We start from the raw sequence: 24,564 nt of genomic DNA, 5'->3' as shown, positions 1-24,564 counted from the left end.
TTTGGCTGCACCGTTTTAAAAACAATATGAAAACATTTTACATGTCTTGTTTGTATAGGATAAATTTCTTCACAGGGTTACCTTTATGTGTTATACGTGACCCTAGTGAGTTCGTGGAGTGACCTTAGACAGTGCAAAAGCGTGATCACTAAATACCGTGCTTCTAACCGGTTCAACAATACCAAAGCTTTCCAATTCTCATTTAATCCTAATTCAATCCATTTTGAAGTAAGTTCATAAACAATGTGAAAGTATACACTTTTATGTTTCCACACTCCTCGTAGATGTACGATGGCTTTATTACATACATGTAGGCCACTGGGGCAGCATTTCACAAAACTGTTTTAAGTATAAGTCCACTGACATCCAATTGAAATGCATGTAAAGTCATTAACATGCGGTTCAATTGGATTTCAGTGAACTTGAACTTATGATGGTTTTGTGAAACGATGCCCTGGTTCTCATAGGCAATGTGTTGAAACCTTTTGGGCTTCAAACAGATGATATGTAAACCACCATTGTTAATGGTCTATAACAGGCAAGCCTTCACAATTGGCATTTTGGGGGCCACAGTTACATATACATGAAATATGAATATTTTTTTTTCTTCTTCATTTTGTCGGCTGATTGAAACACATAATTAATGTTTATGTATACAAAGGCTCAGACGTGTTTGATAACACATGCTCATGGTAAGAAACACACTTAATATAGAATACCCTTCAATTGTTGATTAAAATTGTGCAAATTCTGTATGTAGTATCAGGCTCTGCTTGCAAACAAAAAGAGGACAAAGTGGGGATAGAAGTATCGTATTAAGAATAATTTACTCTCGACCTTTTTCATTTTCAGGCCATGCTTATTAAGTTACACGTAATATATCTTTTCAACAATAGGTTTCATTTAAAGCCTATCTGGCTGAAGCATCCAAATAGCAAATCTACATGTACATTCAACAGCAGAATCATAGCAAAGTAAGGAGATTGCAATGTTTTACACATAAATATATAAATTATCAGCATATTTTTTCTTGCCCTCCTGTATATATACATCACAGGATGACTGTAACAACTCTGGCAACAATTTACATTAATGTAAATATACATTTTGTACAATGATACATAAATATCTTGCCATGCCAATGAACAAAAGTCATAAATTAATGTTCATTTGCTGCATCATTTAATCCTACGAAACATTTATGGCAGTTAATGTTTGTCTTATATCATCAAAATTACACGAATTACAGTGGAGTTGTTCCATTTGGCAATATAGAACTGTGCCCTACTCTAACAAAAAGAAGCAAGGTTCATTCGATATATGTAATAATTTGAAGGAAACAATAACAAGGGATTAGAATGTTAAGAATTAACCAAGACATTCCTGTCCATCTCTTAATTTTTGATGATGCACAATTTGTGTAAAATATTTGTCAATTTCTTCATGATGTAAAAGTAGGGCAGAAGTATTATTTCCAATTAGAGCAAAGATTTATACGATTGCTTCTTGAAGCACAATCCTACATGTACACACAGTTTTCCATGTTCTAATGAGAATACAGTATAAGGTTATTCAGGTTTGGCTTCGAGGGCTTGGGGACGCCGAACAGAAAATCCTTTCTTACAACAGTCAATGAATGCCCATGGATCTATATTAAGGACTGGATTGCACAGCAAAGAAGAAGGGAAAAAGATAGAATAATTTAAGTTTATGCCACTGCTTTGCTGAGGATTATAAAAAGGTTAAAAACATGCTTTAGCTTTGAATTGTGATTTCAAGTAGGATACAGATTTAAATCTAATATTTAATGTTGAAAATACATATTGAAAAATCAGTTCATAATCTTCTCGGAAGCAAGATTAGATGGGTGGCGACAATGATATCAAATTCCTTCAATCATTTTTGTTTAGGTACATGCATAACAATATTTACAATTTTTTTTTTTTATGAAGAGAATTTATACTATTCTAAATCACAATGTAAATTGCTCATTGTTTTCCAATTAATACTGAAAAAAAAAATTCCATATATTATTCCTATTCATGTATTATAATTTGAATGCATGACTTCTTTCAAATCAAGTCATGTAGAAATGAAGAAAAAAAAATATGCTGCCAATCTGAATAAGATTCAGCCTCTTTAAAATGAAATTGTCTTTCATGGTCTAGGGTAAAATTGCTAGACTACGCACATAGGTATTTCTTGTACAATACTAACCTTTTTGAAACAATTATTAGTGAACCAGCTATTTTTCACCAAGCCTTCAAATAGAGAATATCAACAAAAGATGAAGATTACATTGTGGGATGAGTCAAGAAAGGATTCACCGAATAAACAACAATGATCAAAATAATAATAATAATAAAATATCATAACAAATAATCATAAGTGTAATTAATAACAACGATAATAACTATGACTGATGCCTAGTTGAAATCACAATTTCTCGCTAGGGTAGCACAGCATTGCATGCGCATAACTTCTTAATTTTGGGGGGGCAAGTAAAATCGGTGCTCAGGCTACTGCTAAAGAATCTCCATAGTGTGCAGGTTCTATTGTGCAGCTTTCACCGATAGTTTAGCAATCCATGCAAGCATTCCATTCTACCACATTGGCCTAACGAGCAAGAGGCTGAAAGTAAATAATTTCCTTTTTCCCCCTTTCGATTAAAAAGTCATTAATTTAAATAATGTACATAGTTTTGTATACAATCACTGGAGACAGACTTTTACATATCTTGTATCCAAATACTCTCAGTAATGTACATGTTTAGATTTGTTCCCCCCTTGTTCTTTTATTTCTTCTCTGCTTGTGTTATTCTCATGTTATATATTGTATTATTTGTTAACTTTTATATATTTGTTTACCTTTGTATATTTTCAATGAAAGTATTGAATTCAGTGAACTTGAACTTGAAGATTATTCAATATCTGGCTACCATATGATCATTGGGCTTTCATCAAGGCAAGTACATTCGTTAAATCATAAATAACATAAACTAAATAAAGTTGAACAGAACAGGTTACATTGATTAAACATTGATCGCATCATGCTCCCTCCACCCTGCATGCCATTAGTCAACCCTCCAGTTACACTAGGATCAAATGCTATTTCTGACTGTTTTTAAATTATTTTTTTATTAAATCGTTGTTTAAATGCACTCCTTATACTTCATTGTGGAGCAAATTGTGAAATGTTTGTAACTGCAATGAAAGAGCTACATGTATATCAGCTACTCTGTGGATTGGATTGGATGCTATTGACTTCATTATAATAATGCATTGAGTAAGGGAAGGGTAAACCTTTTGCCTCACAAAGCCATAATTGCTTTAAATTAGGTGATAAATGCTATGAATGCCATTTCTTCCTATGGTAACCACTGAGTTAACTCTCTTGATAAAGTTGATATATATACACCATAAACAAAAGCATCATTTAATTATGTCCGTGATAGACTGTTGTTATATTGACCACAAACCCAAACAATAGCAAGATTATAGTATTCCGGCCCACGTTGCTGACATGTCTTAAGAGCAATAAGGGCGTTGAGTCTACATGAATTTGATTTGCATGTAAGCTAACGCCCTACTGGCTCTCTGGAGACACAAATCATCATTGATATCACATATGGCATTCCTTTTAAAGATATTAATAGGGATTAATTAAATAAATGTGGGTGAAAAGAGGGTGAGGTGGGGTGCGGGTGAGGGTGCACAGAATAGGGTTAAGGATGGCGTAAATCACCACACCTGGAACTCAAAATCATCGTCTTGTCGGAATATTCTGAAGAAGATGAGAATAGTGATGAAGCTCCACGTGTTGCCAAATAGAACCAGGAGAAGGGCTTGGTATGTTAACTGTATCAAAGATATAAAAAAGGTGACAATATTCAGTTTTTTTTGTAGTACAACTGTGTTTCTTTGACTGGTAAATCAAAGACAAGATCACACTATCCACTCAAAACACATGGTATACCAGTATTGAATTTTATTGAAAGAAGTAGGATGTCGTTGAGCAATCAAAGCTGATGAAATATGATATTTTTCATCATTGCCTGTCAGAACCAAGTCCAAGGCTATATCCTACTGATGTGCTACTCAACAGTTCCCCAGGATATTCTGGTTTGGCAAAAAGCACACAAAATTGATAGACCTCGCTCTCCATAGATTGATTTAGGTAAACAAAACATAACTGAGTGTAGTGGTTATACTGGAACTGGCCCAAACACTTTACATCAATAATTGTCACTTATGTATCAAGATAAGTCTTGGTTTCTGATGTCTTTTCTTTTTATTTTGGACCCCGATACCCAAAGCTAAAAGAATATACTCAAAATTGGTTCTCCAGATACCAGGTCTTGACAAATTTTGACATCACTGTTGATTATGCAAATAATAAAAGAAAGTCTAAAGAACCTTCTATTATCCCAAACAAAATGGCTGATATTAGTTCACCTACCGTTCCAACGTGCATGAGGACCATGGGTAGACCATACGCTGACATCACGATGCCTGACGTCAAGAAAACACAGAGCTCTTGTAGCGCACTGCTGGTGGCACCGATGCTATCCGAGCTGGCTAGTCGCTTACTGATCAACATAGGGATTGGGCATAGAATATAGAATACCAGGACAAACATGGGCCACCATACTCTGTGGGAGTGAGGTAATGAGAGGAAAGCATGTCAAGTTTATTGCTCCACAATTCAAGTTTAGTTAAAGGTACTATGAAACAGTTAGTGTAGAATAAGTAGTTGAATTGTTCATAAATTTGGCCAATAATAACAGAAATCCCTGAAAGTATTACAAAGGTCGATTGAAGTTAAAAGGAAAGAGTCAAAGTTCACTTTGAACAGAAAGCATAAGAATTTTGTCAGTAAATGTACAGTGGTACAAATTGCCATACTCATGAATATTACCATTATTGGAGAAGTAAATTCCAGGGAATTCCATGCCATTATCACCATTCATATAATCTACCTGACGATCATGTTTTTTTTCTTCTTTTTTTCTGTTTTTTTCTTCTCTTTTTCGGAAGTTAAATAGAAATGGTAAATTCTGGTCTAGTCTTCTGATAGGTAAATGGCTCATGACTTCTGTTGATGTGTATGGGCCTCATATCATGAATTGGTTCATAAATACGAGGTCCAAATCTAAACATTTTAAAAATAATTTTTCATTATCCTGCAAAACTCAACTTCTAGATGCTCCAAACATCCTCTACTTTTGATGACATCCGTAACAATTTTCATGAACGTTATGCATTTTAACCAGAACTTTAATAGTGCATTTGCTCACATTATCATCAAGGTTTTCTCATATGCTTTTCACAGTTCTAGGATAATCATCCTCTGAACAATCACCCCCGGAAAATTACCCTCAGTCTTACCAAAGTGGGCTAGTTACACAAATAGTACAGGATTATTTAACACCCCAAAAATATACAGGGCTAAGGATAGGGTTAAGAAACCTGAGTGCAAATATGCAAAGCATATTACAAAACTACCTCAAAACCTTTCAAAATATGATAATCCAATGATAATCACTTCTATATCAGACAGTACTCCCTAGAATCAGAGGATGTAATGTGATATACTGATACATGTACATGTAACGATAGCTATCAAAATCATTTAAAATTGTTCGCATTCTAATTTTTAGAGACTGTTTACTTACTGGCCAAAACCAGGAATTGCACATGCAAGTACAATCATAAGAATTCCCATAGACGCCGAGAAGGCCAACCCCACCAAGCTGTGAATGAGAAACATACAATACGAGTATTATAATTTAAATGCAGGAAAAGCAACATGGTCGACATTACATGTAGATTAAAAGCATATTTCAAACTTCTATTACAGGAAAATATTTGTAACATGGACTATATTTCAGATTGATATATTTAAAAAAATATGTGATTGTGAATCCTATTATTTATGAACCTTCCAATTTCACTGATCTTACTCTCCTCTTAAACAAATTTTGTGAAGAAGAACTGAAGCTACATGTAGAGCCCCTCAAGGCATCGAGTGTCAAATGTCTATTCAATTATTTGAAACATGGGAGTATTTAACATCACTAATTTAAATGGACTTATTATATTGGTTCATCTATTCATGACCATCAAGAAAATACAAGAGATACAGAGTGATGTACAATGATAACAAATAATGAAGTATTTCTTTCCTGTAGCTCTCCTTTACCCTCTCCCCTTCTCCCCTTTGAATAATTTGACAATGTAATGAGAATGAATTATTACAAATTTGGTTTGGCACATGCTCGTGCATGTACAGGTATACAATCCCTCGTATCTCAATATGCAAAGAATATATTCTTATATTACATTGACAAATAAAGCAACTGAATGTAGACAAAAACAATAATAAATAATGAAAGTTCCATTCCTCTCGTTTCCTACTCCGTTCCCTCCATCATTTTACAGCACAATGAGTGATTTCAAGTTGGGTGTTAGTGTTAGTGTTAGTGTTTAGAGCATTCAAGAGCTCTTAAATCGAGCGAAAATTTGCTGATTAAATTAAGAGCCCGATACCGATATCAAAATCGATAGCTTAACACCAGCTGTGACGTCACCACATACTTGATTTCACGACGATTATTTAAAAATAGTACATCAAAACTAAAGATATCATGAAAAGTACAGAATAAATTTACACCTATTTCTCTGGTCTTATAAAATAACTCATTTTATACAAAAGAATATATGAATTACCTGTTTCACATATTTTTATTTGATCGTCAGACAATAAATTGGCGTCGTTCGTGCGTTGACTGTGTGTGGGTACAACACTAACACCGAAATGGAAATCAACATTTGCTTAATCCCTAGGGGCTAGATTCTAGTGTTAGTGAATAGGACATTTGTACGTAAAATATTAACACCAGCCACAAAGGTCGGTTCAGCAGACGACAATTTAGCAAAATCCATAACACTAGCTACCGGAAGTTGATGATATTCAGAGGTCAAAGCCTTAACACCAGCTGATTTCCATTTCGGTGTTTAGGCTGGTGTTAGTGTTTATTAAACACTAACACCAGCCTTAAACACCCAACTTGAAATCACTCAATGTGCATGTAATGAGTCGATGTAAAAGTTATTTAAAATCTTTGCTTTGTATGGACAGGAAATAACACTCATGCACAAAAATGTACCGGTATACGCTGCCTTGTAATGAAGCATCTGAATATATATAAAAATATTGATAAATAAACAATATTAAAAAAAACTACCTCATAATGGAAACAACAACACTTAATGCAAACCATATGCAAGTTTTATCAGCAGTTAGTACAATAATAATAATGAATACTTGTAAACCACCATATCTATTTTGCAAAATGTTCAAAATGCTAAGAGAGTAAAATAAACCATGTCTACTATTTGAATAGAAATCTACTTACCCTTCAATTTGTCCACAATTGAAATTGCAATCCATGACAAGTTTGAGAAGAAAAATGAAAAGTGATGAAAGAAAAGGGAAAAACAAAACAAATCAACTGATTAGCAATCTGAAGGAAAAAAACAACACGCTAAGCCTACTTTAGCTGAAGTCTGTTCATGGACAGACAGATTGAGATCCTTTATTATACATGTACAGTGTAGATTACACATTGGCTGAATCAAAGCTTTTCTGGCAATCTTCCACTGCCAACAAACAATGTACATTTAAAAGTACCAGGACACTTTAATGTGATTATGATTATCGTATTCCTGCTGTGTGCATAAATACATTGCACTGTTCAGCTGAAAAGAAATTAAGGCACATCGTGCACAAGGAGTCTATACTCTGTACATGTAGCTCTCATATATAAGTACAGGCATCAACTTCTTAAATTACCAATTTATTAAAATGTTATGCATATCAATTGTTGCTGGTACTCTGGTAGGCTCAATTGCAAGGGTTAATCAGGTAAAGTTATTTAGACTGTATGCACTTATCAAATGAGTCTGCAGATAATACACTACCTCTGCTTCCTCATCTTCTAAGGTTAAGTGGGTTTTAAATAGTGTCTTAACTATATACATGTAGCTCTACAATTTTCACACACAAGACTTGGTTTCATTTCATAAGAGATACCGGTACATGTAACGAGTGTAGAATATCGAGCTCAACAACGGCAGTGAATTTTAGAGACAGTACACATATAAAGGGGAGCCCTTATGTCTGTACACCTTAAGTTTCACTCGATCAAAATCAACAGTAGTTTTCTTAATGTATTTCCCTATTCCATATTGTATAGAACAAAGTCATTTTCTAGAGAAAAATGTGGTGGTGTAGTTTCAAGTTTTTTTACATTGCAAAAATGAAGGCTCCTGTGTCTGCTCACTTGTTCACTTAACACGCAGTTCAAGATTTTGTTATGTGATAGATGACATTTCACTGCTTGTGCATAAAATTAGTAGATTTTTTAAAGACATTTCTCAATATTTTAATATTTCTTCTGAATAAGTATAGATAAGATAGAGACACAAATTTTGTGTTGGTTACATCTTTTGTTTCATCACAATTGCACTGTTACGAGCATGCGAAGACAAGGGCGCTTCATAGAAGTTACACAACTCTGTCTCTGACTATACAGTTAAAGCATCTGGGAATGACAGCCCACAAGCATGACAAGAGTTACCTGACCAATCAAAAGACTGCCTGCCCATGAGACCTCCCAAGAGCATACAGTATCCAGGCCACCACCAATAACAAATTATACTAAATTTGTTCATACCCTGCTGCATAATGATGATGCTATTAATCTTAAGTTTAAACTTTAAAAAATGTTGTGATCAACAATCGTTAGCAGGATAACTGGCAATCTGCAGGAGAAAAAATCACAGGCTCAAGCCTCAAACTCAAACTTAGTCAGAGCTCAACTTGTCTACATTTGGTCTAATACTAACAGGTCATACTTGATCTGCCTTAAAGGTACTACATGTATGTCCCATTTGCAGGCCAAAAAAATGAAAAAGTTAAATTCCAACTGCATTTGAAAGATAATACTTATTTAGAAGTTCCCTAAAAAAGGTGGGGCTTGAAAATGTCTTCAAGTGGGAAAATAATGACTATTAGTTGTCAAATCGACTTTAGGGCTATAGAGCCCAAAAGTAATAGTCTTGATTTTCAGACAATTGTTCTACAGAATTTGAGGTTGGCTGCAAAAGGGACATAGTACCTTTAACAATAACAAGACTGAAAAATTCAAGTTTTGCTACACAAAAACAAGCTAAACAAAAGGTATAAATTTTGTATGGCTTGTATTGAACACCCATGTTATCACATTTTGAGTACTTTTGTAGATACAAGTTATGTAATCTGGAGGTATAATGTCCACAGTTTGACACTTTGTTTTTTTACAGGCGGGTAATTCACAAATACTTACACTTTTGTGATTACGCGACATGACTCTTTTCGTATTTAACCCTACATTTTAACACTCGAAAATAAAATTACAAGTGCTTTTTATGGAGACTAGTCATGACGTATTATGTACATGTATATTTCATTTATTTACTCATTTATTTATAGTTAACATTACATGTACTCTTGGTTATCGTCAGTTTTTGGGTGGGCTAAGAACTGTATCCGGATTTCCTCCTCCCATCCTTCCCCAGGTCTGGCCACTAATTTTGAGACAGTCGCTTGTTATGAAGGCACCCAAAATCATGGCCGAAAAATCATGCAGGATTTTTTTTTTTTTGCTCTTCTTAGTGACCATTTGATTTACATTTATTTTCTTATCATCTGGGTCAAATACCGTCACTGTTCATACTTTTGATGGTATTTCAACGATCAAATGATCCAACAATTTGTAGATCAGATAGCCTGTTCTACAAAAGTACTCAAATTCAAAACAGGAGTGATTGTTACAACATGTACGTACATGTATGTACTGTACATGTACGGGGGTGTGACCATAGTTCGCGCGTGACCTAAGTTCGCCTTCTCCACAAATTGGTAAAATTTTAAAAATCTGATATGACCAATGGAAAGAGGAACATAAAATTACCCAGAGACAGAATTTTCTCTGGAATCGAGTGTGAAATTTTGAAAATATTGACAAAAGATCGGCACATTTTGCAGTCGTTTGCGTAAGTTCCAAAAAGTTATTCATTTAAGGGACTGGAAATCTTCATTTTTAAAGCAGATATCCTCAAAGTGGTACCAACTGATTGTAAGGTATATTGCCTTACAAATTATGAAATTACCATAATTTTGAAGAATCGCACTTCTTTATAAATTGGCTGTAAACCTGTGCCCACGTGCGCAAAGTAATTAAGGTCTCGTTGTTTTTACAACTTTTTTAGTTGCAGCGCGCACGCATAGACCCCTATATCTAAATAAATTTGTGTAGAATATGAGAAATCATAGATTGAAATCAAATTTTCTAATATTTTCAAAATCTCCGCGAACTTTGGACACCTGGGCCAGGCCTGGCCCCGACACTTTGACAGCAGGTCATTTTGTAAATAATCGATACGACCGATTATCTAGACCGAAAGTTTCATAAGGACAGGTGAGTTGTTGTGACGAGACTTTCCTATGGCATGGCAAATGTAGGCCTAGACTAGATCTAAACCTAGGTCTATGTCAGTTTTATTCAAGAATTCCCCATACCAGACGGTTATTTACGTCTGTGACTGTGAGTGTGACTGCACTGCACTGTGTATTTTTGACTTTGCTGTGTTTATTTATTTTGTGACTTGCACTGTGCAGTTTCATCAAATTCATTTCAATCAGTACTTTTAACAATCCTTTATTTTGTAAATCACATTAAGATAGCACAGATTCAACTCATGCATAAGCAAAGAGTTACATTCATCGATTAACTTAAACACTTTAACCCCGAATTCAACTCATTCAATTCACACCCAAGCACCCATTCCTTCATTGCAATACTCACTCGCTATTCCAGCCATCTTTATTTTCAATCTGTATTGGATATCCGTACCGTACCCGGAAGTGATTGTATTGCATTCATTGCATATGCACACTTTGATTGGCATATATCCGGATAACCGAGAAAAAATATCGCATTCGTACCGCTAGCTGAGTCAAATCACACGACATAACAAATGGGCGGGGCGAATGAGAGATAGATTCGTAGATTCATTCAACGTCCACCTCAGGCTGACAATTGATTTGTGCATGCACAGAGGCGGCGGAGCGACTTCCAAAGTGGAGGGGGGGGGGGGGGGGGGGCACTAACAAAAAAGGGCACCTTAAAGGTACTATGTCCCATTTGCAGGCCAAAAAAATGAAAAATTTAAATTCCAACTGCATTTGAAAGAATACTAATTTAGAACTTCCCTAAAAAAGGTGGGGCTTGAAAATGTCTTCAAGTGGGAAAATAATGACTATTAGTTGTCAAATCGACTTTAGGGCTATAGAGCCCAAAAGTAATAGTCTTGATTTTCAGACATTTGTACCGAATGGTCATACGTTTTATGCTGCGCAAAGATTCAATCAGTTTAATCTTGGCCAAGAAGTGGGTTATTGATGTAGACAAATGCTCATGTACCCTTTACAACTCTTTTCATGTATGTTACCAAACCAAAGAAGAAAAAAAGCCAGTCAGTCACTCAATAGTGTCTGACAGTAAAGTCTAGCAAGTAAACGGGTTTCCTTGCATAATTTGAATACGAGGACACTGCTAACGTTTAAATTTCACAGATAGGACATACATGACATATTCATAATTCCTGCAAAGTTCTACAGCATTTGAGGTTGGCTGCAAAAGGGACATAGTACCTTTAAAAGGGAAATCTCAAAGCGATAATATACAATCTTTTAGACATTGGTACATAGATCTACCCCTATATTATGATTACATTATCGGGGATGATTTCAATAATTATTTGTTCTCTTTACATCATATAAGATATTGCTTAAGCATCATACTATGCAGTTGGGTGTGATGGTCTGCAAATTCATTTGCGAGCGAGCAAAGCGAGCGAGGAAAATTTGTTAAGATTCGTAAGGTCGCAGTGCGAAAAATTACAACTTAAAAAGAGGAAAAACCCAATCCTGATGGGGATATAGCCCCGGCCCCCCACTCAGAGGTCAGAATGACCGCATGCGTGTTGCCAAAATGTCCGGTAAAGGGGTACTTTTCGTGCGACAAAGTCCGGCCCGAGAATTGTAAAAAAAAGGGGTGTATTTGACTTTTCACCCAGAGATTTCTTTAAAAAGGGGTTGTTTTTCTTTTTTTCTCTCATCTCTTTGGACTCCTGAGAAATTATTCCGAATTTAGGGGGGTACATTGAGCATTTTTCCTGATTTAGGGGGCTCTCCAAGGCAGGAAAAGCCCGCGAAAAGCCCGCGAAAGGGGGGTTCGAAAATGTTGGCAGTCCTCAGATAGGGGGTGCTTTCAAAAAGAGGGTACGAGCATATGCGTACCCTAAATAACACTGAGTGGGGGGGGGCCGGGGATATAGCACATCCTCATAACGGAAGACTGAAAAGACCTTTGAAGTTACATGATAATAACATCTATATCTACGATCAAGCGTAGCGAGCGAGCTTTGGGGGGAATTGCTCTTGGTCGCTTGAAATTAGGGGCACGTTTAATCAATGACGAGAGGAAATTAGGGGACACTTATCAAAAAGGTTAAGACACTTATTAGAAAAGAAAAAGAGTACGTGGCAAAGTACAAAGGCTAATCATCAGAGGTGAAAATGGGGCACTTCTTACACCTAAAGAAAGAGGCACCCATCAGATTTTGATAGGGACATTTGTGAAAAAGGGATAGGATCCTTATTAAAAAGGAAAAGGGAAAAGGGGCACATATCATTGTAAAAAGGGTAGTTATCAGATGTGAAAAGGGGCACTTATCGCATCTATAGAAAGGGGCACTGACCATACATGAAAAGAGGCACTTATGAGAATGAAAAAGGGGCACTAATGATAAAGGGAAATTTGCATTTGTTGAAAGAAAAGGGCATCGATCATATTTTAATACTGGGCATTTTGTCGTGTTTGGGATTGGTGTGTTAAGTTATTGGAATATTGAGAGGTACATAAAATAAAGAGATGCTGAGGCTTTCTTTGAAGTGTAATAATATGCAAGAGTTTAATTTATTATAACTCTAAAAACGATGAGTCACATAGTCCAGATTCACAAGTATATTTACAAGATGTAGAGTAGCCAAAGTATAGGTGTTGGCTTGGTGATGGTCTGAACTCTACCCCCCTCAGAAAGCCAGAACATGTAATATTTATACAGGAGGATACAAGTAATATGAGGGTAGGTTACATTGTGTCAAAGGGACAAAGACAAGTTCCCTCTCACAGTCATTTAGCTATAACACGTGTAATCTGTTCTGGGAAAGGGTCTTATCAAACAAAGGGGGCTTTGGTTATTGGGAGAAAGACAGGAAGTCTTTTGTTTTTGGAGGTTTGGGGGCTCTTATCGAGTGTATACGATTTGGGGTTTATTTGGCTGGAATATGTTATTAAACAAATGTCCTAGAAGGAGGTCTGGTATATCACAGGGTGGGTCTTATATCTGTATTGGGGCATACTGAGTGGTATTATATACTATTACTGAGGGGGTGTAGACTTTTACTACCATTATATAACAATTTATCGGAGGTGAAAGGGGGCTCTTAAAAAAAAAATCGAGGCACATGTTAAAATAAACGGGGCACTTATCAAGGATGAAAAGGGGGTAATTGTGACAAGGGGAAGGGGCACTTAGGCTATAAGAAGGAAAAAGATAATTTATTAGGAAGGGAAAGTGGGACGTGCCAAAATAAAAGGGGCATTTATAAGAGATGAAAAGAGCACTTATCAGGAGGGGAAGGGGCACTTGTCAAAGTTTAACGAGTATCTCTCAGAATTGAATAGAGTCATTTACAAGAGATGAAAAGGGACATTAATGAGAAGGGAAATGGGCTCTTTTTCAAATGGGGGCACTTATTAAAAAGGAAAGGGGGCACATGTGAAAATATAACGTGCGCTTATCCGAGTTAAAAAGGGGTATAGCTTTTAAAAGCGGAAGGGGCACTTTTTACAAAGAAAAAGGGGAACCTCTCAGATTTGAATAGGGCAATTATCAGAGGTGAAGGGGCGCTTATCAAAAGTGAAAAGGGGCGCTTCTCGTACCTGAAACGGGGAACTTACTAGATATTAAAATAGGCACTTATGAGAGAGGAAAATAGACACTTATTGCAAAGGGAAATGGGAACCTGTCAAAGGAAAAGGGGTACGTGTCAAAATAAAAGGGGCACTTATCAGAGGTGGAAAGGGGAAGGGGCATTTTTAAAAAATTAATAGGGGCACTTGCTAGGGAAAAGGAGCACTTTTTCTATGTAAAAAGGGGCACTTCTTACCAAGTTAAAAGGGCACTTTTCATATGTAAAAAGGGGCACTTTGGGGGTACTTGAAAAAGTGTAAGGGCACTGTGCCCCCCCCCCCTGCCCCCCGGGAGCGCTGCCTCTGCTTATGTTCTCGGAAATAATAAATGGCTCTCGATCGTCGACTGGGTGACTTGTGTGATATAGTCCTGAGCCAGAAGATGAGCGAGATTGTTGAGTATATTATACATCATAGTCATCCTTGACCCACCCCCACCAAAATGTCTTCATCTTAGAGATGAACCTTGACAAAAACATTTCGAGCACATTAAATCTGGATCACTGCAAACAAAAATCTTCAGGTAGGCCTACAAAGTTTATGAAAATCACAGATTTTCCCAGAAAGAGGGACGGGGGATTGGCTCTTGGCTAACGCGAAGGGGATTGGTCATATTTCACATTTTAGATAAATAGGGCAAACAATCATCAGAACAATGACTAATTGTATGGGGCTGGGGCATGAAGGGGCACACAAAATGCAAAAGAGAGAGGGTCCGAAAAGAAAAATCAAAAAAAAGAGAAAGAGAGAAAAAGGATAAAAGGTATTTAGAAAAGTCACGATTATTAAGCCGGATTATCCTTCCATACGAAAAGTAAATTGTACTAGAAATTTAATTTTTTAGAGATGCAATTTTTTTTTCTAAAGCTTGGTCACTTTGCGCCCTCGCAAGTGTTGTTTCAAGACCTCATAATTTCGCGCCCAATTTTAAATTATAGTTTATAAATAATTTGTGCTGTGCTCCTCATTGCGCCTTAATATATTGCAGTGTAAATATGACATTTGTAAAGGTTTAGCATTGAAATGAAATATTGGCTCTCTACGGGGCTCTCTGTTACCTTGTTTTTTTAAAATTTGTTTTATATACTACATTCCTCTAGATATAGTTAAAGAAAAGTTGAAGAAAATTTGAATAGGAAGCCGCTTATGTTAATGCTATGCAACGCCACTGCTATGTCGTTTAACGGTCATAGACTTACGAGGCTGGGGTGGGGGCAGGTGCAGCTCCTCCGATAATTTTGAGAGTTCTTAAGTCGAGCAAAATATTCGAACATCGACATGCTCGAAATAACCTCCTATTAAAGTGCCTTAATATCATTATATTTTACTAATTTCATATCTTAGCAAGTGCATTTTGATGATGAAATAACATTTCAAATATTTTAAACAACTCATTTTGTGATTGGTTTATTCGGCCTATAGGCCTCAGCCTCGTATGCCTATGGTTGCAGTATTTAGGGGCGGCCGAGCGACTTCCAAAGTGGGGGAGGCAGCAAGAAAAAAAGGGCACTTCCTGGAAAAAAGGGCACCTACAAAGGGAAATCTCAAAGCGAAAATATGTATCTGAATTTCGAAGAAAAATTCACTTTTCTAGAAATTTCATTTTCTGCTCTTTCATATTACACCTCAATCAGGAAAAATGAGCAAGAAATATAACAAAGTTCTGTTTGTTTAAAGTGATGCTTGCATTTCCATGATTTGATTAAACGAATTCGTTTTCACTGGCTGCCTGCCGTAGCAAAAAAAGGAATTGACAAAAGACTTAACTCCGTTTCGTTGACGATCAGACATAGACGAAAGACTTTATGCATGGCTGATTGTCAATAAAACGGAGTTAAGTCTTTTGTCAATTCTGATTGTTGCTACGGCAGGCAGCCAGTGCAAACGAACTTTTAAAATCAAATTATGGAAATGCAAGCATTACTTTAAACAAACAGAACTTTGTTACTCCTTGCTCATTTTTCCTGATTGAGGTGTCATATGAAAGAGCAGCAACTGAACTTTCTAGAAATGTGAATTTTTCTTAGAAATGCAGATACCGCCCACCAAATGCCTTTTTGGTTTCCTTCCTTCAAATTGCTTGGTAATTTTTTGTGTGTAAACCCCCCCAAAAATTTCTCTAACCCCCCCCCCCTTTTGGATCTAAAAAAGCTGACCTTACCCCCCCCCCCCCAACGGAGCAAAATGTCAAATTTTCAAATTTCGAGACCAAAAAAAAAAAGGTGTCCTCTAACCCCCCCCCCCCCCCGCTTATTCAGCGGCTGGCTGAGTCGTTGTGAAATTTTCGGCCCGATTTATAAATGTTAACCCCCCCCCCCTTGAAAAAATCCTGCGTACGCGCCTGCATGCACGCCCCTTAAAATTATTTGTTTTGCTATTGCTGCTATAAATATATAGTTAAATTGTCAGAAATTTGTTGACGAAAAAGGAAGCCCGAAATCTGATGATTTTTGTTTTTCGCGTCAGAAATTTTAAAGAGCATTGTGCCCCCGTTTTTACAAATACTGAACCGTACCCCTGACATGCCTGCAACTTTGTACATGACTTTGTATAAAAAAACGGCCTGTCTTTTGAAGACTATCCCTCGTTTAGAGTTAGTCTTATATACATGACGCAAGTTTTATATTTATAACATTATTTTTATGCAGGTAGAATAATAAACCTTATAGAGGAATATTGTGTCTATAGGAACTGCATCATTATTATCAAGTTACTTTTTTTTTCTTTTTTTCTCATTTATAAATAAGCAGGTTGATGGTGCAATAATCATGACAAAGCTATATATACATGCATGTACTTGTGTAACAATGATTGGGTATTTTTCAAAACTCCATAAGATTTTTTTTGTTGTTGAAAAAAAGAGGATTAAATAATACTGCAAATTAACACAGTTTTCCAAAAAATTATATTAATACTAAAATAGATTTATTTTATATGAATATAATCAATAACATTTACTAAACATATTTTTTTTTACAATATTCCGGCTAACCACTCATCCGTTATCGCACTCAATTTATACACGTGTATTATTGTGAGTCGAGAGTCTTGAACAGACACTAATTCGCTTCTACCGATTACAGTTTTACCATTTACACACGACAAACTTTCTTGCTATTTTCCTTTTTAAATTATCAGAAGCATGGCTGAAAATTCAGGGTATGTTTTTTCTATTCGTATGTTTTATGATTTCATGTTTTAAAATGAATGCGATGTTGTGTGAAATGTTGACAAATGAACGAAATGAAAGGTTTGTAGAAATAGAATGCACTCGGAATCAGCTGAGCATTCTTCAATTTCACGAAGTCATTGTGTATCGTACAGTGCGTGCATGGGTTTTGCATTGTGATGACGAGTGCGAGATGATTCTGATACTGATCCGCGCCAATGCCTGCGCACATAACATTTCATTTGTATTTTACAAGAATGTTTAATCGTGTTTCCCTAATGTCTGATCTCATCTGATCCGATCTGATCTCAATCCTTATATTATACAGAGTAAGCCTGCCGAAAATCTCATCAAAAATTCAGTAAGAACAATGTCATTTTCACAAGAAAAGGCGGTGGTGTCAATTTACATTAGACAATGCAAGAAGTTGAAGAACAAAGCCTCCATGACCATATACTACTTTGTGTAACTAATAAACTAATTCAATAATTTTCTTTTCAAAGATACCCTCGTATTGGTTCTCAAAATTCTCAAGCATCACTGTTTAAATTCAAAAGTAACCAGAATTCATTCAATTCACTCAAATCGGTACGGTCGTTAGTGACAAATTGCTGACACCTCAAATTAAAAAGCAGTATTTTTTTTTTACTGCTTTAGGCAACACGGGTGAGTTTAAAGGGACTTGGTATTGGTAACATTGTTCAGATGAGAGAAAATGGTGCTAAGTAAGGCTTGTGCATAAGCGTGTAATGAGGCACTTGAGTACATTCCCAGGCGCGCCATACAGACAGATAGTACTTGACAGCCATTTTTTTTTTTTTTTTTTTTTTTTTTTTTTTTTTAATACAATGGAGCTAGAGTCTTATTTTTAAAACCCTTTTTAATTTTGTATACCTTCTTTTTTACAGACCCGTATTTTTAAGACACGGTAGGGAAAACAAAATTGTTGTAAATTTAATACCATAAATACCTATTTTTACCCTTTTTGGGGAGTGATTTTACGTCATACTGAACAGCACTCGTAACTTCTTGCTACAAATAAATCATATTTACGACATCAGTCGTCAAGAGATGGGGCTGCTCAATTTTGTCTATTTTTTGCCGACGTTCTTCAGAAACCCACACTATTTTATGGTGAATTGCAGTTAAAGGTGCCGATTTGTGCTTTTTAACTTGTCACAAATAATAGTAACACTGTTGTTTTTAAAATTAAAGATGACAGACAAATTTTCCTCTGAGTGAACAGTCCAAACAGAAATCTGTATATTGGCAGCTAGTTTGGTCCTATTTTCTGAGTTGTGAGTTGACAGTGACACCCTGTGTATGATTGAGCTGGGAATCATTTATACTCACACTTCCATGCCGGGGCTCTTCCGGGCACGCGTGAGCGTCAGCCAGTACAGTGCCAGGTAGAGGGGCATTTTGACAGTTTATTTAGTTTTGGTTGAATTGAATAGCAAACTAGATGATTCGCTTACACTTGCGAAACCAGACACAGCGAAGGAAAATCAGCAGCGGTTTCCTTGGTTCTTCTTCAAAATTTGAGCTTGGAATCAGCTGGAAGCGACAGAACTACGGTCATTTACTGGAACAGTATAAAGCTGTTTCTTTCATATTCAAAATTAATTACTTTCTGAATGTGTTCTCAGTTAGAAAGGGCTTGCATGTACTGTAGTCAGACCATTATGAAATGGTTTGATATTTTTAAAGAATGTACCGGTACATGTATGTGGAAGAAAATGATTGTAGCAGGATGCATTATTTGTAGACAAAGGGGCCATGAAAGGGGAGTTGACATATTACAAATAATTGTCCATATTGACTTTATACCTTAACCATACAAAATTTGAATGACCAAGTTTCAGAATAATTGTGCTACTATTTGTGAGCAAGTTTCATGATAACGATGATGGTGTTCTTTGTGATGTCTACGACTTATCATGATTTTGAATTGCAGAGGAAACTACAAAAGTGTCAAGTTACTTTATAATCAGCAGAAATAGCATAGATCTAATATGATGTGGAAAAAAAATATATTGACCACTTAACATTCATTGAACCATCCTTTATTGTCGCCTTCATTGCATTGCAGAGATGATATTGCTACGGCTATCTTGAGGACAAAGGCTAAACCAAATAGATTGGTGGTCGAAGAAGCAATCAATGATGACAACTCAGTCGTCTCACTCTCACAGGTAAATGTCATGTTATTGTTACATGTATCGTGCATTCACTTTTTGAACTGCATAAGCACAGGTATTCTTAATACTATTTTGAATGTAATTTGTAGAAATAGTGCATGACAAGTGTAGTGGTTATCCCTTTGTTCTCTTTCTCTTTATCTATTTCTCTTCTCTTTCTCTCTCTCTCTCTCTCAGTTGGACCAATTCCTTCTTCTTGTTCTTTTATTATTACATTAATTTTTCTTTCTCTTCCTCTTCTCCTTCGCTGTAAAGTTGTACTGTAGTAGGTACTGTGCAGGTGTACATGTATGGTTAGTTCCCCTTCTCTTTCTTTCTCTCTCTCTTTCTTTCTCTCTCTCTTTCTTTCTCTCTCTCTTTCTTTCTTTCTCTCTCTCTCTCTCTCTCTCTCTTTCTCTCTCTTTCTTTCTCTCTCTCTCATTTTTTAAAGAAAGGGTTATCTATCCTATGACCTTGTCTTGCCTTTTATTCAGTTAAATTTTATCTACTGCATGTTCACTTTATAGCCTAGATAAGGATCTCGCCCCCGCCCCCCCCCCCCCCCCCAAAAAAAAAAAGTAGATCATGATCCATTTGAACTTTTGTAAAATAACTATATTGAGGCTTAAATTTTTCTCTTATCAAGTGTTTTTGTTTATGTACATATTCCTTACAGATATTGCATGTACATGTAACTGAGTAGAATTTTCCATACCTTAATAAACATTGAATATGAAATTGAAATGGTTTGGAAATTCATTAACCATAAATTTGTCTAAATCTTCAGGCTAAGATGGATGAGCTTCAGCTCTTCCGTGGAGACACAGTCATGCTCAAAGGCAAGAAAAGGCGAGACACCGTCTGCATTGTTCTCTCAGATGACACCGTAACAGATGACAAGATCCGTGTCAACCGAGTCGTCAGGAGTAACCTTCGGGTTCGTCTAGGAGACATTGTCAGGTAAGGATATAAAACGTGATTGCATTTGTCTCATTTGCCCACTTTAATAAGGTAATCGAAGTCATTTTGATCAGTTATTGTTTTTTTTAATGCTGCTGATATATTTGTTTGCATCATTTTTTTTCTCTCTCTTATGCTACTACCATCTTTTTCATAAAGTTTGGATGTACAGTTTAACAACTAAATTAATTATATCCTTACCAACTTTTGTAATTTTTTGAGTATGTGAAAAATTGATTTTTCCTAATTTATGTTTCTTGAGAATGTTACCTATCAAAATATACTTCTAAAAATTATTCAACAAAGGTTCTAATTCAACTAATCCTCCTTTCATTCTTGAGTTACGAGAAGAAGAAAAAAAAATCATATTTACAAGGGGCATGAATGATTCAGAGAACAGCTTGGACCTGTCCTTGTAGTTCATGGGGAAAACCACTGTTTACACAAGTAATCCAGTAGGCTCATTCAAGACTGAAGTTCTTAAGTATAAATTGTAATTCCAACTATTTCAACAGACCTTTTGGCATACTTTTCACACTATTTATTGTGACAAAAATGTGCCGTATTTAAGTTACATTAGACCACTGAGCATTTTTGGTACTTTTTTTTTCTCGCATGAATTATGACATGTGTATGTTCATTCTCTGGCTGGTATGGTATTAAGGTTTAATAGGAAATACAAATCCTCCAGTATGCATGTATTCATTTTGCCATTTCCTGTAAAAGACATTGAATACTGTTTATATCTAACAGGAAGTAGCTATTTTAGTTTGATTAGTCACAGGTGACAAAATTGGTCTGAATTTTGCAAGATCCATTTTTAGACAACATGGCCAGAATTGATAACAATTGGGGGAAGGGGGTCTTTTATGTTCATTAGTCACAGTTGACAATACTGATGTGTGTTTTGCCAGATCTATTGCCAGCATTAATAACAAATTATACAAATATTGTTGTTCATTGTACTTTGGACTTTGGGAAATACCCCATGATTAATTTTGGGAGGGTGGACGATAATTCAAGATCTTTATCAAGGATTTACATGTAAAACTCATACTCTGGATCTTAACTACCTGAAGCATTTTACCCATTTTTTTATAATAATTTTTTTCTAGGGGGAGGAAAGAAGGGGGGGGGGGAGGGAGGGCAGGTGTTACAGTAAATCAGGTCAAAGGTGTTTTGTCATTTTCTATCTTATAAATTACCAAGAAAAGAGAAGTATGAACAAAATTTAACACTGCAGGCGTAATTTTCCTTGTTACTGGGTCCAGGCTGTAGTAGGGCTGTCAGTTTGATGAACCATCACATGTACTGTGAACAGATGATGTCATGTTGGTAACCTATGGGGTAAAAGTGACCTATCTGTGAAGCTACATGTAGTTATTGGAGCAGGTTGTTGATGATGAAAGTATTTTTTTCTCTCCCTCTGTAGTGTAACAGCCTGCCCAGATGTGAAGTATGGCAAGCGTATCCATGTTCTACCTATTGACGACACAATTGAAGGCATCTCCGGGTAAGTTTTGAGAAGTGATCCTTTGGTTTCATTCACATACATGATGTATGACATGGTTAACTACTGACTGAGATTTTTTATATGATTACAAGTATTATATTGCTGTATCATATAATATGCAGACAAGTGAGTATGCATTGGACCTTTGAAGTGCACAGCTACTATTTTTCATCCCCAATTGCCAAGGAAATTATTTAAAAGCTGTGGTTTCCTGCATCGTGCGGAGCCTAATATGGTAGTGTTACTTGTGTGCTTCCCTATTAGATCATGAATTGATTGACAGTAATGATTTTGATACTAGTATGTGTCATTGTTTGTTTTCTCATTTGTTGTTGTTAATTTTTTATAATAATGAAAGAGCTACTGGTGACACTGATAGTTGGTGCCCATGAACAGCTTTCTGTCATTGTAGTGTATCTTTTAGCCTTTGATTACCACTGGCATGGGATATCATGTTCCCTTGTTTCAGTAAAATGCAGAGGCAGAGCAATTCTGTTTCATTCTTACCCCAGTAACATCTGATAATTGTGATGTTACTGTTTTAAAAATGAAATACAAGATGATTATCCACCTAACCCCTAACTTTCGTTCTCTCTTTTCCATTCTAAAATAGTCTCATTCTTCTCTTATTTCTCTCTCCATCTCTCTCGCTGTCTCCCTTTATCTCTCTCTCTCTCTCTCTTGTTCACACATTTTATTTCTCTCTTTCCCTTTTTTTCCTGATTATTTATTGCGAGTCCCTCTGTTTATCTTCCTATATTTGATAGTTCTTTCCTTTTTGTTCTCTCAGCTCTTATGTTTTTCTCTCCCCTTGGGCCCTTGTCTTTGACTTGGTAACCAGTTTGCCATTCTGTAGTTTGACAGTGAGCTGCTGTAACACACAAGAGAAAGATATTGAGAAAGACAGAGAAAGAAAAAGATGGGAAGATAGGTGGAGATTTGGAAATAAGAGAGAGGAATGTAGAGAGTGATAGAGAGAGAGAGAGAGAGAGAGGGGGGGGGGGGGAAGAGGAGAGGAGGAGGGGGGGGGGGGGGGGGGGGGGGGGGTAACGGGAGAGAGAAATGAGAGAGAGAAAGTGAGAGAAACAGAGATGATGGGATTAACTTCAAATTGATATTGAACAAATTCTTTCTTTCTTCTATCTTTTCATCAGAAACCTCTTTGATGTATACCTGAGGCCGTACTTCCAGGAGGCGTACCGCCCCGTCAGGAAAGGTGACATCTTTCAAATCCGTGGAGGCATGAGGGCGGTAGAATTCAAAGTGGTGGAAACAGACCCCGGACCATACTGCATCGTTTCACCTGATACAGTCATACACTTTGAGGGAGATGCAATCAAGCGAGAGGTGCGTGCATGCTCACTAACTGATTTTAAAGTCGCTCATGCGTGGGTAAATAGAGGGCAGCACACTGAGCCAACGGGTATTACGCTCCTTTGCGTACGAGTGTCCCTTTATGCATACGTCCGTACAGGACATTAATACCAGTTGGCTCAGTGTTCGTCAAGTTGCCTACTTCACGAACGACTATATACCCGCGCATAAATATCTTTAAGATATCTTTTTAGATAATGAGCCCGGTTGTAGTTAGAATCTACTCAGAAACGGTTACTGTGGGTCATTTTTAGCTACATGTATGTGTAAAACCCACTACTAGGAGTAATGGATAAGCACCCATGAAAGTTAAGTAATTAATATCCATTTTTGAATTGATGGTAATTTCTATGAGATGCAGGTCGAAAAATCCTTTTCAAAGAGAGGTCTCCACAGAGGTCCACAGAGGTCTCCACATCTGCACCATTTCCTTATAAATGGAAGGTGACATGTTGTACTTTTCATTCCTTGCCAAACGCCTGCATATTGAAGCATTTATAAGGGAAATGTCCACAAAAATAGAAATAATAAGGAAAGAAAATAATTTGATTTAAACATATGAGCACGGTTTTTACTAAGCTATTAGTAGATTGTGATAGGTTGCCAATATTGTGTAATTAAATTTAATGATTTGTTGTTGAGGCAATGTCAACAAGCCCGCAGAGCGGTACAAGAATACACATGATGGCCATGTACCTGTGCAAAGAAGACAAATATTAATGTAGTAATTTCTTTTTATGTTCTGCAGGACGAGGAGGAAAATCTGAACGAGATTGGTTATGATGACATCGGAGGCTGCCGCAAACAGTTGGCCTCCATCAAGGAGATGGTTGAACTGCCCCTTCGTCACCCTGCTCTCTTCAAGGCCATCGGAGTCAAGGTATGTGCCGTCATTCAAGGGGAGTGTTTCACAAAGACTAGATCGACTTTAAGTTGAACTTAAAGATAAAGTTAAGTTTTGCGGCATTCTGAGAGTTATCCACCCCATTTGTTGGTAATGAATGAATAATAATCTTTCACTTTATTCATCTCTTCCATTGCAGCCTCCTCGTGGCATTCTCTTATACGGACCTCCTGGTGTTGGTAAGACGCTGATCGCCAGAGCTGTAGCCAATGAGACCGGTGCATTCTTCTTCCTTATCAACGGTGAGTACAGAGATGGGTTAACCCTATTTTAACTGGGCTATTTCAGACAAGGAGGGTCAATTGACCCCCCCCCCCCTAA

General features: G+C 36.5%; 2 protein-coding genes across 4 annotated transcripts in view; one reads left to right on the top strand and one right to left on the bottom strand.

Annotated features, from left to right (window-relative positions):
- Nucleotides 1-1,436: 1,436 nt before the first annotated feature.
- Nucleotides 1,437-11,033, bottom strand: LOC579583 (leptin receptor gene-related protein). Of its 3 annotated transcripts, XM_030996071.1 has the most exons (6): nt 10,911-11,033; nt 5,675-5,754; nt 4,459-4,651; nt 3,750-3,857; nt 2,218-2,261; nt 1,437-1,660 (listed from the first exon to the last, which is right to left on the bottom strand). In XM_030996071.1, the coding sequence occupies exons 1-5, from the start codon at nt 11,010-11,012 to the stop codon at nt 2,253-2,255; spliced, it is 492 nt and encodes a 163-aa protein (XP_030851931.1). In that variant the 5' UTR covers nt 11,013-11,033; the 3' UTR covers nt 1,437-1,660; nt 2,218-2,252. The 3 variants fall into 3 exon arrangements, with proteins under 3 accessions (XP_030851931.1, XP_030851929.1, XP_030851932.1); XM_030996069.1 differs by lacking the exon at nt 2,218-2,261 and having other exon boundaries at nt 10,911-11,031; XM_030996072.1 differs by lacking the exons at nt 2,218-2,261; nt 10,911-11,033 and adding an exon at nt 7,418-7,543 and having other exon boundaries at nt 5,675-5,752.
- Nucleotides 11,034-17,164: 6,131 nt separating this feature from the next.
- The window catches only part of LOC763802 (transitional endoplasmic reticulum ATPase), a 28,902-nt gene continuing 21,502 nt past the window's right edge, over nt 17,165-24,564 (top strand). The window contains exons 1-7 of the mRNA XM_030996135.1: nt 17,165-17,302; nt 19,405-19,507; nt 20,280-20,452; nt 21,885-21,965; nt 23,120-23,312; nt 24,088-24,219; nt 24,383-24,485. Coding sequence (XP_030851995.1) covers nt 17,286-17,302; nt 19,405-19,507; nt 20,280-20,452; nt 21,885-21,965; nt 23,120-23,312; nt 24,088-24,219; nt 24,383-24,485 — 802 coding nt within the window. The 5' untranslated portion in view covers nt 17,165-17,285. The remainder of the gene's footprint in view (nt 17,303-19,404; nt 19,508-20,279; nt 20,453-21,884; nt 21,966-23,119; nt 23,313-24,087; nt 24,220-24,382; nt 24,486-24,564) is intronic.

This window comes from Strongylocentrotus purpuratus, unplaced genomic scaffold (genome assembly GCF_000002235.5).
Source record: "Strongylocentrotus purpuratus isolate Spur 01 unplaced genomic scaffold, Spur_5.0 spur5_scaffold_3, whole genome shotgun sequence".
Classification (NCBI taxonomy): Eukaryota; Metazoa; Echinodermata; class Echinoidea; order Camarodonta; family Strongylocentrotidae; genus Strongylocentrotus; species Strongylocentrotus purpuratus.
The sequence above is the reverse complement of the archived record's forward strand: the minus strand, read 5'-3'. Positions and strand labels throughout refer to the sequence as shown.

Excerpts from the sequence above, each read along its gene's own strand:
- LOC579583 (XM_030996069.1), bottom strand. The coding sequence starts at position 11,012 with ATGCCAATCAAAGTGTGCATATGCAATGAATGCAATACAATCACTTCC. Across the intron at positions 4,652-5,674 it reads GCAATTCCTGGTTTTGGCCA|AGTATGGTGGCCCATGTTTG; the intron begins GTAAGTAAACAG and ends TCACTCCCACAG. Across the intron at positions 3,858-4,458 it reads TCCTCATGCACGTTGGAACG|TTAACATACCAAGCCCTTCT; the intron begins GTAGGTGAACTA and ends TCTTTGATACAG.